Genomic DNA, 19,162 nt, shown 5'->3' on the forward strand with positions numbered 1-19,162 from the left:
ATTGTTTTCCCGTAGCATGAGTTCTTGAAATTGTGTGGTAGACAAAAACTATTTGTGTTCTTTTATGTGTTTTGCTAATACCGCAAAAGAAACAAACAAAAGCAATTATAAGTGCCACTTCAACAGTTATAAATCAGTCAACAAACTTAAACCTTGTGTACGCGGCTCATTTATCCAACACACACAAACATGAAATTAAAATAAGTTAACCATTGTGCACATTGTTCCAATATGACCAGCATAAGTTGCATTCTTTCAGTAGAAGCCAAAAACAACACATCTAATTTTTTGTCCTGCCAAATTTGCTGAACCGACTTCTTAAGAACATTAAAGCTATTTTATTTGATGTGCACTGCTTTTTGAAGACAAGACTCCCCCCGAACGGTCCCTTAGGAGCAGCTCAAGTCAAAACGAATGCAGCTTTCTGGCGGGCGTGAACAAACCGCTGGCCCGGCCTGCAATGGTGTTGGCCACATGAAAGCGGAACAACACCAGTCACTCCTCCCCAAGATGGGTCTTTATGCCGGCCTAATCCACTCCCTTTATGCTGGGGTCTGTTAGACAGATTTACATTAGTAAATCACTGTCACACCATTAAATTCCTTAAGAGAAAAAGTATCAGGATTTCCAAGTGAATGGGGATTAAGGCAAACAGCGCCTGCTGCCCACCGACAATCATGGGAAAAGCGCGGGGCCATAAATCCGCCGGTTAGCGGCTGGTTCTCACGCCGGGCCCCTGCCTTTGAAGTCGCCGTCATATATCAAGGGCGCACATGATCTCCACAAAACATCACACAGGCAAAGGGCCGGTGTTGTGAACATGGCCAGCAAGCCTGGAAGCTTCTGTATTTCCGAGCATGAAAACGATTTAGTGGTGTATAGAAATGATGATAGCTCAGGTAAATCATATTTTAGGATTTAGGGAACAGTGAATTTGCTGAACAATCATTTGACAGTAACATCAACATTAAATGGCATACAATACTGTACATTCTCCAGAGAATGAAATACTAGTGTCACTTTCTACAGATTGTCTAGGTGCAAATGAATCCATAACTGTGAATCAAGTAAAGTAAAAAGATAAAAGTGATAAAAGTCTTGCACAGTTCCTAAAGTAGCATAGAGTATGTGCATGTATACATAGATGTGTTGACTGACATCTTTGATGTACTTGTAAATGTATATACCTTAACTTGTTCTACACAATTAGGTTTGATATATTTCCAAATCTTCGCTGTCCTACATATTTGCCAAACCCTGTGACAAACATAGAATGTGACTAATAATAATGGTTTATGGCAAAAAATTAAAATCACAAAAAAAAGATTTTAGAAGGACAGCAGCCATATAGTTCTGTTATAAATTGTAATAAATACGTACTTAATAAAAGTATCAAAAAGAACAATAGTAGTATGTATTAATATATGCTGGAATACATTGGGGTCTCATGTAAATTCCTCAATATATGAATATGACAATGATTTAGTCTTATATATCATAGATCCATAGTATTAAATACCATACCACCAAAGCTTAAAAATATTCAGATTCTATATCCGTAATATTTACACATTACATTTGGGGGATAATTTGTGAGGGGTAGGTAGGACTTTACCAGAGAAATGCTGCCATCTAACGGTTAGATCATTTTAAGCACAATGTTTTTCAAAAGTTTCACTAGGGATTTGTGAATAAAAATGATATTTAGAATAAATAAATATTGATAACAAAAACAAAAATTAACAAGATTGATAGGACTTTTGTTTTTAAATCAGTTATTTTATTTTCGTCTTGTAAATCAATCCTACCTGCAAGTACGTCACCGTCATCGGACCAATCACAGCGTTGCGTTCCCGTCGCCTGCCAAAACACGGAAGTAAACAGCTACAAGTTCAAGTACAAACTTCAAGTGACACACACGTGTTTTATGCGAAGTTTGTTTACCTTCAAAACACATTTCTTGTTTGCCCCTTGAATATTTCCGATCGGTGGGAACGTTTTAACATATCGTTGTTGTCGACAAGTGTTCGCTGCGCTGTACCACGAAGATACAAGAGAGAAAAATAATCGTGACAATATGATATGAACGAACTAAAAAGACTTTACTGTTCCACACATCAAGAGATTAGTGAGTATGAAGTCCTTTAGATCTCCAGGGCGTCATGGATATGCAGTGGAGGTTTCACCTTTTCTGCCTTCTACAGTCGCGTGCGCTTCATCTCAGTATTATGGAATAGCAGGTGATATAGGTGTCTTGCATTATTTGTATAAACTTGCATGATTGATATAAATGCAGATGGTTAAGTGATATTTTTCTTTGTCTTTTAGGATGTGGGACACTTCTTGTGTTGGAGCAGAGTGAGGAAAATATTTCAGTTGTGAGGAGGTGATGTTTCTGTTACTGTACATTTTTATTAAGGGTTATTTATGTCAAAATGTAATGCAGAATTGATGTGCATAATAGAAATAAAGACATGAAAATGTACACATGCCTGCATTAGAAAACATAAATCCACTGAAAATCGGGACCTTGGGGGCAGTTGGGTAAATTGACCAAAATTGTGACCCTGGACAACAAAACCAGTCTAATGGATCAGTTTTCAGAAATTACACATTCTGAACGCTGAATAAATAGGCTTTCTATGGATGTATGAGTTGTTAGAATATGACAATATCTGACTGAGATACAACCGTTTAAAAACTCAGAAATCAGAGGGTGCAAAAATATCGAAATATTGAGAATATCGCCTTTGAAGTTGTTAATCAGAGGCACTATGGCAAGCCATCCACTCACAAAAATAAAGTTTTTATTTATTATTTACTTAAGGTAGGAAATTTACTTAATATCTTCATGGAACATGATCTTTACTTAATATCCTAATGATTTTTGACATAAAAGAAAAAGCGATAATTTTAACCCATACAATGTATTTTTGTCTTTTACTAAAAGTGTTCCTGTGCTACTTAAGACTGGTTTTGTGATCCAGGGTCACAATTAAGGTCAGGTCAGATGTCATTGATCGTTCACTAAAGGTTGTTTTGGTCACCTGGGCAGCTTTGACTGGAATGATGGGCTCTTCGATGTGACGTGGAGTGAGAACAATGAACATGTTTTGGTAACGGGAGGAGGTGATGGATCTCTGCAGATCTGGGACACGGCCAATCCTCAAGGTCTTCTGCAGGTGCTGAAAGGTCACACACAAGAGGTCAGTTTTGCTCGTAACTCCAAAAACAGTACACGTGAAAGCTGCTTGTTTTACTTTATTGCCCCTTATACTTAATACCTTCTAACTGACAATTGTCTGGATTTACAGGTGTATGCGGTAGATTGGAGTCAAACGCGGGGGGAGAATCTAGTGGTGTCAGGATCATGGGACCGTACAGCCAAAGTGGTAAGCGTGGTGTATTTTAGGAGTTACATCTTGAAAAATGCAAAAGGTAAAATAAAAAGTGCTATAAAAGGCTTTTACAATGGCTTGAAACATGGAAAAACACAATTTTTTGGCTACTGTTATGTGTGCCTGAATCCACCGGAATCAAAAGTCATTTAGTAACCAAAGAAATCCAATTCTTAAGATAGATGCCTTAAAAAAATGTCTTTCTTGATTATGATGTTTATTTATTCAACAGTGGGATCCTGAACAATGTCAGTTAGTTGGGTCCCTCCAGGGTCACGAAGGCGTCATCTACAGCACCGTCTGGTCTCCTCATATGCCAGCATGCTTTGCTTCAGCCTCAGGTGAGTGCAAACAGTGCACACACTAAAAAAATATGCGCTTACACAAAAATCCTTTTTTTATGCGCATGTGACATGACATGATCTTGGGTTCTACTACTAACACAGCTTATTTCAGTAACCCCTCTGTAACGAGACATCATTCATGAAATAAATGACTTGCTGATGGTGAATAATGGAATTGACAAATAAAAATGCTCACTTCTGTATGATGCTTGCATGCATGTCGCAGTGTTCATTACTAAATGTGCCTTTAAAATTGCATTACAAGCAAATTATAGAGTAGAGGGCATTGAATTCCAAAGTATAATTTGTGTCAGAGCCTCTCCTCGTATGTCCCTGTCCTCCCTCTCCTTTACAAAATATGCAAATAGAGCAGTTTCCTTAACCTGCAGCTGGTAGTACCATCATTCATCCCTTGAGGTCAGCAGTGAACATTGAGTGTCCTCTTGAGCTTCCAGAAACAGTCTGTAAACCCTAAATTCACAAAATATTAACTTGCTTGTTTCGTTTGGATTTTTTTGTAGATTCATATCGCATTCATATTAGAAATCTTTAAATAATCGACTGTTGTCTAATGGTTTGCGCCGTTTTGTTTGTGTGAGATGTTCTGTCGCGATTGAATAAATGTAATTTAAACCTGACTCTTCTGTGGAAGAGAAGATCTGTTTGAGAAATGTCTTAGTGGTTTTGTTTCCATACAAGGGGTTAGTAGGGGCTAATGTTGTTTGTTGATAAATATTATTTGTCAATCTCTATTGCATTTTATGAAAAAATGGTTTCATTGGCTTTTATGCAGTGTGAGTGCTAGACTCAATGATGTTAATGACTACACATGAATGCATATAAACGCTTACAGCCCATCTATGGGTCCCTGAAAGATCACATACATAAAATCTGCCCTCACGTTTTGGATTGAGTTCAGCCCTCCTCTGGAGCTGCTGATGGCGGACCCTTTTCTTCTGCTATTAAATGTTGACAGCACATGTGTAATGAGATGTGTCTGAAAATCAATACTAAATCCCAGCACTGTGGCAATGCTCAAAATGATCGTGGAAAAGGTTTATGTGAAACGCCGCTTCAGCAAAGATGCATAGGTTGAGAAAAAACCTATATGAGCTAAAGGCCAACACTAGACTTTTCACATTTAGTGGTCACAGGCTGACTACTCTGTTTTCAGTTTTTTCAGATGGCTGGTTGTGTCTGTAACTATCTGCATAGATAAAGTGTCTGTTTTAAAGGAATAGTTCACCCATAGATGTTCCAAACCTATAGTATGTAGTATATAGTATTTATGTTCCCTACTCTGGCAGTAAATGGCGGATGAGATTTGTTTATTTACTGACATTCTTACAAATATCTTCCTTTGTATTTAGCAGAAAAAAGAAATTGATACAGGTTTGGATCCATCTGAGGGTGAGTAAATGACAGAATTTTCATTTTTGGGTTAACTATCCCTTTAATACGTTAACAGCCATGGTTTTGAAATCTTAATGGGTATTCATATTCGATGTTATATAAAGAGACAGTTCACACAAAAATTAAAATGTTGTTAACTGTTAACTGAAGATGTTGGGCAAAAATGTAAGAGACATTCTCAGTCACCATTCACTTTCATTATATGGAATAAAGATACGATGAAAGTGAATAGTGACTGAAATAGATTTTCAATTTTTTTTCATTCGAAACAAAAAATCAATTGTGTGACTATCCCTTTAAATTCTCATTCTAAATTATTACATTTTGTTTTCACAATATGGATAAATCAACAGTTTATTATTCAGCCTTGGTTTTGCAAATTAATCTCAAACCTGTTGTTAATGAGTTGCAAAATGTTCTTATGTTGAGTTTCTATTTTTTGCCATGAGACATCTGCTCAACAGATGATATAATCAACAGAGACTACATGACTGACTCTCTGCTTTCAAAAGACAATTTCAGCAACTCTAGATAATCTGGAAACTCTTATCAGAGGTTCCACCTTTTCCCTTCTTTGTGCAGTGATAGCAAGAACTCTGACTTCTTTGCCCAGAATATAGGACATCTTAAAGCATATTGCTTATACACCAACAATGTCAGCAAGATATCCATTCTGCTCTAATTAAAGCAGTAGCGCCAAGAACGAGACACAAATCAAGTTAATGTTAAACGTCTTTATTGAGGTCACTGCAGCTAATTCAAATAGAGACCTTTTATCTTTACATCTACAAGAAGTCCCTAACACACATTTAAGATCTTTGTAGGACTTCACAAGATTTTTCAGTTGTTTAGTTTTATGCGTACAGTGCTGTTAAATCTCGTACCTTCAATCTGTAACTTTTACCTCTATATCGCCATCTCTGTTTAAAACCTGAAATTGCAGGTTATGTTTTGTTGTTGACTTAACATGTGTTGTTAATATTGCGCCGACTGTCTCTGACATAGGTACACTGTATTGTACATATTGGATTAAACCATCTGTTTAATGACATGTGTCATGAGATATCTAGTCCCCCCTCAAATTCGGTCCCCTTTAGGACCCGACTAGTACAAAATTCACATTTTTGTGTATGTTCGATAAGTGCTAGTGCTACCATTTTTTTCGCAAGTGCTAGTTAACCACGTAGTTCTATGCTATGCTAGTTGATACGTAAGCTAACTAAGACAGTAAGAACGAGATTTGTTTGATTTCATTACCTATAGCGTCATATACATACTAGCATAGCAAGCATTTCATGTAAAAGACATTAGTGGTCATTTTAGCAAAGGTCTAGTGACATGTATCGTAATGTAATTTTGTAAGAATTGCAATCAGGCACCGAAAGAGCAATCAGGCACCCAAATATACGTTCTTTCAGCCAATAGAATCACTCAGGGGTCCTAAAGGGGACGGAATTCGAGGGGGGACTCGAAGTCCGTATGACATCACATTACAAAAATGGAACCATGGTGGAGAACGTTTAAAAGATATATAAAAAAATCTTACTTGACTAACATTTTGTGTATTTGTGTACAACCCTAATTTATTTTGTGTGTGCAGAACAGACAGGAATTCCCTGTGGGTCACGCATCAGCGTGCCTTTTATTTATTCCATCAGATACAGATCACCAGATCAATAAATAGTGATGGCCATAAGCATCCTGATATAATTAACTAAAGTAGTGATATTCATTTGAACTGTGATCTATTGGATGATCAGTAAATGCAACATTTTGATCGTCCTGTGTTTAGCATTGTGCAGTTCAGATTCACGGCCTCCATTGATCTTTGAAATGTATTGTATATACCAGAGACAGATATCCATTTGAGCAATACAATTATGTGGTGTTCATGGCATACAGTCTTCGTATTCTGTTGTGTTTATGATTAAAAAAAGATATTAAATTGTTCCCCCAGGGTACTGTATTTTAGCTTGTGACAATTTAACCATCTTTGAGTTCCAACTCTTGAGCCTTTTCCTGTGGTTTATGGTGAATGCTAAAGTTGCAGAAGGTCAGAGACACCAAGTGTAAAGAGATTCCCTGTTGAAGTCCATGGCCCGCGCAACATTGAACTGACGCAGTGTCTTGGCACAAAACGCGTTCCACCCGCCCAGGGTCCATTCCTGCTGAGTGGCCCTTGAAATGAACGTTATGGTTCATGGGGTTCTGCAGAGAGTGCAGGCTGGGAATTTAATTGAGAATATTTTTTTGCCTCTTTAATGATAAATGTAATGGCACATGAGACGTAAAGCTTGTCTCTGTCGCTAGGGGATGGGACCCTGCGAGTTTGGGATGTGAAGGCAGGAGCGTGCAGGCTGGCCATTCCTGCCCACAAGGCCGAAATACTGAGCTGTGATTGGTGTAAATATGACCAGGTAAGTATTATTCAAAACTCAAAGACTATGGGGTGTAATTTGGTACAAATGTGAATTAGAATGAGAATTTAAAAAAATCTGATATTCATTGTATTGAATTATCTCTGAGCACCTAAGGAAGGGAAATATAATAAGGTTATAATAAGTGCATGTGATTCTTTACAATCTGTTTATGATATGTGGTTTGTTTAGAACAATGTACAGATAAATTATTTGTAATAATAGCTGTCTAGCTGTTGCATTCAGTTCATGCCGACTTTCCTTTGTGTCGTCAGAATGTTCTGGTCACCGGAGCCGTAGACTGCAGTCTTCGTGTATGGGACCTGCGAAACGTCCGGCATCATTTAGCTGAGATGATAAGCCATTCTTATGCCATCCGCAGAGTAAAGGTGCATTTATATTTAAAAAAAATGAAATTTTGTCATCAAAACAATGAGAAAGATATTTGGAAAAATGTTAGCAACTAACATTTCTGGCACGTCATTGACTACCATTGTAGGAAAAATTGTATATTTTTAGTAGTAATGTTTTTGTTCTTTTGCACACAGAATTGGATGTTTTAAAGATTTTCGGAAAGCAGACTTTAACATTTCCTTTTATGGTAGTCAATGATGTCCCAGAAATGTCAGGTGCTAACATGTTTCCAAATATTTTTCACCTCTGAAGACATAGTTATGTATATTATAATGCATTTCTCTCAATAGATCCTAAAAAATCACACATTCGGCCTTTAAACTTCTCTTACGTGCTTTACAGTGTCACATTAGCTTTATCATTGCTTTGATTTAAATGAACTTCACAAGTCTTGTTTTACATAAATGGGTCACAAGCTTCTGTGCGTTTCTGTCCTGTGTGACAGCTATGGATTTCCTTAAGTAAATGGTTTTCCTTAGGGATGTGTTTAATTAAACTGGACAAAACTTGTTTACAAATTGACACCACTTATGAGGATAGCCCAGAGTTCAATGCACCCTGCACCCAACTGGTCTGCTGCCTGTCATATGCCCCAAAGATATCCAGTTACCAGTCACAGCCTTGTGGGAAAGTTGTAAACAGAAGCCACTGTTAAAAATGGTCATATGACATCTTGGCTTCGATTTGTCAGAAGCCATAAGTGACTCTAAAGCTAGTTGGAAGATGTCTTCAAATGAAACAAAATCTTCCAACCCAAATAAAATATTGTTAAAAACAAATATAAAAATGTCCAACGGTGTGAAAACCTCTACGACACTCACAGACAAAAAAGCAAATGATTGGTTTTGCTCTGAGGGGTATAATACAGCAGAGCGGCGAACCGTGAGATTGTGTGTTGTTCGATGTCATCACATCATCAAATCGCTGTGAAATGATCATTGTGTATTCGTATTATATGATTATCGTGTCATTTTCGTTCATTGCACTTCCAACATCAGGGATGAAGATTTCCTGTCATTGTCTTCATCATTAAATGTTCTGCAGATTATGAAAAAGCGTTTTCGTTTGTATTTAAAGGGACAGTTCGGCCAAAAAAAAATTCTGTTATTATTTACGCACACTCGAGTTGTTCCAAATGTGTATAAATTTATTCGATAAAATTCAAAGATATTTGGAAGAATGCTTATAGCCAAACAGTTCTTGGCCAGCATTTACTATTTTAGGGTGCTTGTTTAAGACTCCCGCATGTTTCGACTTCAGTACGTCTATGGCAATTATTTTCGCCAGCTACTGTAAGTTAACTTCTAATTCAATTGTCTTTTCTAGTTCTTCCCATTTCATCAGACAGTTTTGGCATCCTGCTCCTATGATTTCACAGTCAGGTGAGTAAAATATGAATCTTTGGCTCTTTAAACCAAGATTGAAGGCCTTTTTGAACGGATTTCTAATCAGATTTACAGTATGTGGTAGGATGGAGTGTACCACACTGTGTAGTTTTACCGGATCAATTATCATGCTGTCTCTTTCCTGCGGGTGTTCCCTTCCTTCACAAAGATGATTATAAAGATCTGACATCTGCTTACAGTCCTACAATGAGCTCTCGAAGAAGTACAAGAATATTGTCATATATCATTCTTCAAAAAACTCTCATACTGTGGGATTTCTCGCTTCTAAAGACCTTCTCTATAATCTTTTGGCTGTCCTATGGAAATTTACTCAACCATATTATATGCCGGGGATGTTTCCAAGTGAAATTTCTAAATCATAGTGTTTTTCTCTTGATGAATGGTGAAGTCTGCAGTGCTGGCGAGATGACAAGAAATGCTGCTCTTTGCTATTAAATTCGGTTGTAAAACCCATTGATCTCATTTTAGGGCAGAGCGCTTTATAACCGCTGCGTAGGGTATTTCATTCGTTTGGCGTGTGGTTGTTTTTATCGAGCGTGGAGCTCATTTTTGCAAATATGAGAGTCAGATAATCAGAAGTCACTGTAGCAAGGCAAACGTCACTGCTTTCAGCAAAAGAGATCTCATCTTTGATACTAAACCCTTCTTGATGGCTTCATTCTTTTGGAACTGCCTGGCCTAGTTGATAAAACTGGATGAAAAACATTGATTTTCTTCTGAGATTTAATGCAAATTTGCTCTCTTAATCTCAGAAACCGTTAATAGGAATTAAATCTGACACTGCACTGCAGATTTAAAATGCTTTATAATGCTGTCAGATAAATATTTCTAATTTCTTTGTTATGTAGTCTTCAAGCAATGTGCCAGGTTAAGCTGTACCACAGAAAATAATTTAATATTTAGGAATTAAAGTCTGTAAAAAAAGCAAAATGTACAAACTTTTGACGATATGCACTTACCTTTGTTACTTACTCACCACTTACTCACTTTGTTATGGGGCACTTGCTGGCTTATCTTAAACTACTTTAAATTATTTTTTACATTAATCTACACGCCATGCACAATAATGTCAAAACAAAAAACATTTTTTGTGACTTATAACTTTGCAAATTTAATGTTCTGAATGTTCTGGGCTATTTTTTCATGATCATTATCTCTGTATTTTGTGCCGTTAAGATTTTTTCCCACTTTGACAAATGCCCCACTCCCTGCAGCAAAAAAACACCACATCATGATGCTGTTTCCATCACAGTTTATTGTTGAGATGCTATTGTACAAGTGTTGAGCAGTACCTGATTTTCTCCCGCCATGATGCATGAAACTGAGATTCATCAGACCAGAGAGAACGTTTCTGCATATTTCAAGTTGTATGTGTCTTCACTGAGCAAAGGCTTGAGTCTGGCCACTCGGCCATAAAGCCCAGATTGGTGGAGTGTTGCAGTGATGTTCGTCTTTCTATAAGTTTCAGTAACAGTTTTAGTTTTTAAAGTGAGTGTAGATCAATGTATATTTTTGTCATTTAAAGTAGTTAAAGATTTGGCAGCATAACGAAATGTAATAAAAATGAAGGGTGATGAATACTTTTGCAAGGCACTGTATAAATGTCTTTCAAAGTGTTGTCTCGGGTCAATTGATCAGGTTTTTCCCTGACTGTTATCTGAAGAAAGATCAGTGAATGTGCTTTATCTGTACTGACAAGCTTTGAAAATGAGAATTGACTTTGCGTGCAGCCTTTGCTATAAACGGTCTTGTTAGAGGCGAGTTTGATTTTCCTGCAGGTGGTGATTGTCACCTCGTGGTTAAAACATTATGTGTTTATCTAAGCCCAGGTGCTTGTGCTGCCAAATTTACTCACGAATGTCAGTCACGAAAATTGCCGGTTTGTAGCATGATGATCAAAAGGTTTATTGGACGGTTTACACATCTTTATGAACCCTTGAACCTTTTGATCAAAGCTTTTGCTAAATGTTTGAAATTAGTTTTGACCTAAAACATGTCACATTTCCTCACATAAGTTTCAACCGCAGTCTTGTTAGCAGTCTCGGCTCATTTAACATGAATTATAGCTAATTAACATCAGAACTAGACTTTGGTTTTGCTCCCATAGAAATCAATTCTTTTTAAAACCGGAAATGTGTTGTTTGAACAGAGTGGTTACTCGTACTTCGCAATTAATCTTACCTTTTAACTTTACGTTGTGTAGATGCAAACCGGATATGATTTCCCCATGAAGATGAATAAATAGGAATCTGCTTTGTTCGCTTGCGGGTAAAACACAAAGGTGTTTATTTAAATACAAAACCTTTTTAAAGGCTTGACGTTCAGAGAGAGCCACCTGCTGCCACACACACTTTGCTATTTACCTAACCAGGTCCGCTCAGTCGCTCTTTGAGATCGGTCACTTCTGGTTTAATGGAGATAAGGTGTCCTCTTTCATACCCAACAGCTGCCTTTTCTAGTTGCTATGACGGCACTTCATACTTACGTGCTGGTACTGTATTGAGCACAAAGGGAAAGTGATGTTGCGGTGTGTGTAGTATTAAACAACTAGGCAGGGATGTTGATTTTTCTCCATTGTTTTCTTCTTTGTATTGGGAACTTTTCTATGTCTTGCGTTATGAGGATAGTTTGCTCAGATTGCTCGGTTAAATTAACTGGGTATGATTTTATAACCTGTCTTGTTTTAAAGGCAAGTGGATCAGATAAATTTCAAACTTTACAATTACTCAATTGGCTGTTGAATTTCAACAAAATCAAACCTCAGGAGTAACATAAAGTCATCCAACAGTAATGTAAAAGACTGTCAGCATGACAAGACGCATAAAAACTAACTAAACCGAAATTCCGCAGTACAAATATTACTATTTTTTTCATTGAAAGTGAATATGAATTTGTTTTCATTGCAGTATTTTAAGTCTAAAAAAATATTTTCTGTTATTTTGACCTGTTTCTCTCATTCATTTTCATTTTCTGCAAATAAATGCAAATATTTTTATTTAATATTTGGGAGAAATATTGTTAGTAGTTCACATATAGAAACAAAAATGATAGTGCTGTCACGATTAATCTTGCGATTCTTATTGTGCGTTCAAACCGCCGCCGTCGAGAGCGCCAAAGTGGCCGGAAGTCATTCATTTTCATAATTTCAACAGTGTTACTGCTGCAGAATATTATTTCGTTAGCAAATTTGTAACTACAATAAAGTTTGTCCACCGATCAATTTCTTGTGGTCAGTCTGCACCATAACAACAAGCTTGTTTGCTTTGCGGCCCCTTTAAATGCAAGATAAGATTTTGATACACGTCAGAGCGTCAGCGCGCCCAAGACTCTTTCCACAGCGTTTGTTGGCAGGGCAGTCAGAACGATTTTTGACGCTCTCGACGGCGGTGGTTTGAACGTACAGTTTTACTCAGTTTCTCAATGAGTTACGGTTAAATGCCGCCACATCCAAAAGCTAGAGGAGGCTCTCGTGCCAAAGCTCCGAATTCGCATACTATCCGTCCTAAATAATATTTAAAAAACCGAATTAGTTGTAATCGTAGTATGTTGCAAAGAGTATTCCAAAGATTTCTGGATGGTCTACTACTTCCGGTAGAAATTTGAAGTGCAGAATGATGCGCACTCTAACGGCTGATAATACCCACATTTGTGTAACTAAGTAATTCATTTTATTAATATTAATTTAATTACAGTTACTTCTGATGTAAGTGAGCTAAATACGGTGTATTAAATACAAAAAAGTGGAAATGACATTTACTCACTTTACAGCATATGCTTTAATTTAACCTTCTCACATATGTAATACTTTGTTCAGTTAATAAGAATACTTTATGTAGTTTTATGTTATATATTTAAATGAATTAAAAGAGCCGTTTCTTGTCTATCCTTGAATCACTTCTTTTCACAACAATTAATCAAGGTTGAGGTAGGATATAGAAATTAATTAGTAAGAAGTTATTATACTTTTTGTAGAGAATATTTTGTACGGTAATCTAATGACCCCATTGAATATGTAATTAGTAACTAGTAATTAATTACTTTTTCAGAGTAATTTACCCAACACTGCACACAACTCACCACGAGTAGGCAGAGTTTAGTGAGACTCCACTGCATTTTCTTTTTAAAAGTGCTCATAAACCTACATACGCTTAAACCCCGGGGGAATCAAAATTGCGAATGAATGAAAAATCTTGAAATAAAACAAAAGAGAGCAAAACACGATTATAAAAGTAGTCTTCATATGCAATGTATATTATGCACATCAATTGGCATTTGGCAACTCTGTCTATGTTGTACTTTTTTGTGAAAAATAAATGTAGCAAAGTTGAATACTTTCGTTTTTATTCAACTCAAGTAGAAGTCAAAGTAGTCTCACAATTTAATTCTACTCAAATGAATTAAAAATGTACTAAAAAGTATTGCTACGAAAGTATTTGTAATTAGTTACTTTCCACCACTTGTTCAAAAGTGTGTTTTTGTCCAGACAAAATATGTATTCTGTGAACATTGGGTGGCTGGAATAAACCCTCGGTCACTTTGGATAAGCGCATCTTGCAATTGCTTGAATATAAACTCAATAAACTGCAACCGGCAAGGTTGTGCTGAACATTGTGAAGGATAGATGATTCAATTATACCAACAATTCTGTCAAATTCTGGGCCCACAGATTGCAGGGAATTTAATTCGGTTTATTGAACTGTATACAATTTGTGACAATTTTATTGGACTTTTTCTGAGCCCCATCTCTTGTACCACCCTCTTGTCTTTGAATCATTATAGTGGCCGTAACTCTTTATAGTGGCCGTTTCTGCATATCTCATGTTCATCTCGAGTCCACTAGCCTTCAAATATCTGTACAGTCTTTAGTTTGATCACATTTATAAAAGACAGATACAGCTGTACGATTATTTTCGAAAACACACAATGCATGCGGGGGGAACTAAAGCACGTGTGCACCAATTGTCAACAAACACAGATATATGACTCAGTTTCACTTACCGTGTGCGGTTCATGTCCGCACCTTTTAGCGCTGGGACCGCTACATCTATCAATTTCAATCGATCTCCAAATCCGGTGTTATATCCACGTTTATATAACATCCAACAATGAAATGCTGTAAACGAACAAACTCACCTCAACTTATCTCACTGTCGCTTGAGTAATGAGCTTCAGGCCCACAGCGCAGCCAATCTTGACGCAGCGGAGCCAATCTTGATGGCGTATCTTCCAATCGCTCGTTCTTTGATGCGTGGGAATTTCTTTCGCCTTCCCGTGGCCATGCTTTTCCGGGAGATTTGCCCAATAAGGTACTAAGAAAAGTTGTCACAAAACGGATTTTCATATTCGAAAAAACTCTGAAACCTATACGAACCTTGGGGGAGTGTATCTAGCACAGAAATAATGTAAAACATCCAACTCATTTTTTGACAAGTTGACAATGTCAAGCATGAGAAGACGGCACGTTTAATATTGTAAAGAAGTCAGAATGCATGAAACACCATTGCACATCCCCTTTAACACACACCAATTGCATCGATGGCACTTTGGTGATTTATATCTCTTTATAAAAAACCTCCTTAGCCCAAGTCTCCCCCGTGCGCTTATAAATAAGATCTTTTAGTTTTGCTCTATGGAAATGTATGTATTGATGGCTGCCTAGTGTTTTCCTATAGCCAGGGAGTTTTTTTTTGCGGAGAGGTGATTTAATTACATTTGCTGAATGGATCATTCGGGCCCTGGTGAGCCAGGGCTGCGTCAGGGCTTTGAGCCGCAGGGCCGTCAGAAAAGACAAACGGCCGTTCAATTAGCATGATTGCCTTCTGCTGTTCTGCCTTCACAGACTCTGGGATTACTCCAAGAACCAGCCACTTCTGGAAACACTCGAGCATCACTCTGAGTTTGTGTGCGGCCTGGATTTCAACCTGCACGTCCCTAACCAGGTAAACCAGCAAACTCGCTTATAACGCTTCGACACTTAGTAGTTCAGTAAGTTTTGTTCTTTGACACATTGAGTAATGGTACCTTGTGTTGGCAATGTAAGTTTAAATCAGAGTTACCATTTTTTATTGTCTGTCATTGTCCTTTTATAAAAGTGATAAACGTCCAAAAATAAAATAAATGGAGAAAAATAATGTTGAGGCTATATTTTAGAAACTCTTTCAAAGTCGTAAAGTGTAATTCAGCCTTTTCCACAATAGATTCTTGATAAAAGTTAAAAGCCATTTCAGGGAATATCCCAAATATCCAGAAACACTTTATATATCATCACAAGATAGCCTTGTTTCATAGAGCCGTATCACACAGTCCTGTCACTGTGTTAGTTGTAATCGCTCCACTTGAATGAAATCCGTTCTGATGGAACAGCATCTCTCAACTGAGAAACTTGAATCAATATTTTCCACACTCCCTCCGAAGCTCCTGTCCGTTTTTTTAACCCGAACTATTAAATCTGGTCTTTCTGAAATGACACCTGAAATGTCTCTCTATCTCGCCAAACAACCATGTCATCCTTTGTTCGGCGAACGTGTAAATGGAAGCGGTCACGTAGAGTAATACAGTGATGACGGCACTCGGCTCATTGAGATGTGGGCTGCGGTCCTCGGGGGATCGGCTCCTGTCTGCTTCCAGCACTCACTGTGATGAATAAAAGATAGAGCAGTCAATGAACCATCACTGAGCTGACGAGGGAAGTTTGCAGTGACCCCCTCGTCAGCTTCGGGTACCATCGTCGTTTCAGAGAATACAATAAACTTTGGTGTATCAAAATTTCTATATTTTGCTGTATCTCCTATTTTTGGTACAGTCCTGTTTTCCTTTTTTTTTCCAAAGTGACATTCCTCAAAAATGAGATTTTATACTTTCTTGCATTGTCTACCTTGAACAACCTTATCTATCCAGCCAAAGTTTAGTACATTGATTCCCTTTAGCACTACAGACTTTCAACTTTTACATTCAACAATATAAATGCCTCACTCTTGCCTTCACATCTCATTTTGTTAATTTAGAGTCTCAAATAAAATTTAATACACTTTGGGAAAGCTTTTAAGCTCACACAGCGGTCTTGCTAGTTTGGAGTATTTGGTATCTTATAAGACACAATATCTCTTACACTAAGGGTGCACGACCGGAGGAATGACAGAGATGAGCCGCAGCATGTCAGAGCCAAATTGCCAGTGTGGAAACTGACGTATAAATTGTGCCTTATTGTAAGATCCGCATGTAGAGTCAATGCAGCTGTTGGCAGGCTCCAGTTGTCGTGTGATGTTCTTGCAAGGGCGAAGGCAAGAACTGTGAAGAGCTTTTTTTGTACCGCAGTCTCCCTGTTCCCTGCCAACCACAAACACACACTCGCACCAACTTGTGGGGCTTTCCTATTTGCTGTCAAGTCTAATATTCAAACCCATAAGTCTGTTGTTAAAAACACGTATACAGTAGTGGCCAAAAGTAGGCGACGCCAGCATAGCCATTGGTCGATTAATCAGGTGAGTAATTGACCTGGGCGGTTTACAAGTTTACCCCAATTAACCCACACAAAGTACATCGGCCCCCTCACAAACCTCCCTACATAATTCACATCTGCTTGATGGATCACCTTCTTCCAGTTTTACACACCACACTGAACATCCCTACAGCCATAAAGTGAAGCCTTCGATAGCAGTAATTATACTTCATAAGAAGTAGCCAGGATCCACCCACAGCAGGTGATACATCATTACATCACTCTTCATGCATTTTGACAAGGAGTTTGAATGTCTTTCTATAAAAGAGCACATCTCATCTCATATAGATATAGTTTCTGAGATGAGCAGAAAGAGAGTAGCAAAACTCATTCTTGCACTCTGCCTCCGGTTAAACCGAACAGTGTGTTATCAGCTGACCAGCCGTTCGCATCCCGTGTCACCCGCTACTTCTCGAACCCAGAACTGTGTCTCCTGGACCGCTGCCTTCTGTATTCAGTTTCTCTTCTGCATATTGCGGTCAAGTAATTAATGGAGGACTTAATCCTCTCCATGGCTGCAGGAGTGCTCTGAATTAATAAGAGAAACAGACTGCAATAAAACCGAGCAGAGTCTTTCTTTGGCAGCGGTGTATTGCTCTCGTATTGTTTGTGAATAGCCTCAGGTGGGGATGTTAGGGGGAACTGTGCCTTTTGAAATTTGATTGAAAGGAAAAGGGACATTGTATAAAGTGAATATGAAATATTAAGGATGTGTGCGCGATCCACGCTGTAAATGTTAACAACCGTCTGAAATCAAATGTAAAGTTTTGCATATATCACATCTATATTTATATCTATGTTGCACACATTTATGTAGCTTAAATGCTATCATTTAAGTATTTGTGTTATTCGTCACACACACATGGGTGGGTTAGTTTATAGCAAGGTGAACTTTATACAAAGCTTCAGTGTTCTCTGTCTTGGCAATTTGTATAACAGTTGTTGTGTCCTTTACGTGAGCAAAATAAGTCTTTGAAGCATCATCAAACAAATAATTGTTCAATCAGGTGCCCAGTTTCGCTTGCTCATTGGAAGAGAAACATCATTATGGGGCATTTCGAAAAAAGCAGCATATGCACACAAGTCAATCTCTTTGTTTTCTAATATCAAGCGTGCATTCTCAGCATCACTAAAGCAGCTGAGTGAAGCCAGCAGGGGTCTTAATTTTGAGGCCAACCACCAAAAGCTATCTGCTTTCTGTTCACTTGAATTATAGTAGTATAGCTTTCAATATATGACAAAAGCATTTATTATTATTCTCAGCTAACTATTAAAGTGGTGGTTTAATTATGTGACTGTATTGCTTTAACAGGTTGTGGACTGTTCTTGGGATGAGACAGTAAAGGTCTACACCCCTTCATGCCTGACCTCCTTATAGGTCTTGGTGCACTGTGGGAAGATGATGCTGTAAGATACGGCTGTGTTTCAATCATGGGTGCAGAGTTTGCCAAGATTCCAGTGAGCTTTTCCTAATGATGCCATTAAAGCAAGCCGAGGGACTCATCATTCTGGAGTACAAACAAGGATGTTATCTCAGTGTAGAACTTTTCTATATTGAGGGTTTTGGGTGTTTTAAAAGTGTAAAATCAAACTAAAATGTGAGTGTCTATTTGCTTAAAGTTTGTAGGCACAGTAATGCGTACTGTTTGCCTTATGTGGTGTTTTGTTAAATTGAAGTCAATGCAATCTGTCAGTCTCAGCTGTGGTAAAATCTTATTTTGATACACATTCAGACGTAAATACAAATTGATATTTTAACAAATTCACGAGTCAGGAACATCATGGCACTGAATAATTACTTCATTCATATACTGTGATTTTATCATAGTGCTTTTTTACCCTAATTGTTCAATTTTGTAAATATGCAAACGTAAAAGAATATGCAGAAAAAGACTGCAATTTTTAAAGCTTTATCAATGATGAGGTGTTAACTGAATGACCTTGAATCCCCGAAACTATTATGAAATATGTGCCACTGTAAACCAATTTTAATTGTTAATGCAGTCTTGTTTCATGTTGAAGCACACTCTTTATAACAACCTAACATAAGCTTCAACATTCACAGAGGCTTTCTGTTGCACAAAAGGGTTTTGGATGAAAGGGGTTCTAATAAAAAGTACAGAAGTATCTAATAAAGAGTAAGAAAGAAATGGCTCTTTTTAGAAAAAAGCTCTCCAAAAATGTTTAATGTCAAAAGCTCATTTATTTTAAAGAGTGCAGATCAATAAATGGTTACTTGACTAATTGAAGTACAGCTTGCGTTATTGTTTAT

General features: G+C 37.6%; 1 protein-coding gene across 2 annotated transcripts; it reads left to right on the forward strand.

Annotated features, from left to right (window-relative positions):
• The first annotated feature begins 1,881 nt into the window (after positions 1-1,881).
• pex7 (peroxisomal biogenesis factor 7) lies at positions 1,882-19,144 on the forward strand. 2 transcript variants are annotated; one of them, XM_056763825.1, is made up of 10 exons: positions 1,882-2,240; positions 2,329-2,386; positions 3,056-3,206; positions 3,315-3,392; positions 3,631-3,739; positions 7,466-7,572; positions 7,848-7,961; positions 9,313-9,368; positions 15,232-15,331; positions 18,203-19,144. In XM_056763825.1, the coding sequence occupies exons 1-10, from the start codon at positions 2,135-2,137 to the stop codon at positions 18,266-18,268; spliced, it is 945 nt and encodes a 314-aa protein (XP_056619803.1). In that variant the 5' UTR covers positions 1,882-2,134; the 3' UTR covers positions 18,269-19,144. The 2 variants fall into 2 exon arrangements, with proteins under 2 accessions (XP_056619803.1, XP_056619804.1); XM_056763826.1 differs by lacking the exon at positions 9,313-9,368.
• Positions 19,145-19,162: the final 18 nt, after the last annotated feature.

The sequence above is a fragment of the Triplophysa dalaica genome, chromosome 13, assembly GCF_015846415.1.
Source record: "Triplophysa dalaica isolate WHDGS20190420 chromosome 13, ASM1584641v1, whole genome shotgun sequence".
Lineage (NCBI taxonomy): Eukaryota > Metazoa > Chordata > Actinopteri > Cypriniformes > Nemacheilidae > Triplophysa > Triplophysa dalaica.

Coding starts and splice junctions, on each gene's coding strand:
- pex7 (XM_056763825.1), top strand. CDS start 2,135: ATGAAGTCCTTTAGATCTCCAGGGCGTCATGGATATGCAGTGGAGGTT. Junction 3,207..3,314: donor TGAAAGGTCACACACAAGAG/GTCAGTTTTGCT, acceptor CTGGATTTACAG/GTGTATGCGGTAGATTGGAG. Junction 15,332..18,202: donor ACCTGCACGTCCCTAACCAG/GTAAACCAGCAA, acceptor TTGCTTTAACAG/GTTGTGGACTGTTCTTGGGA.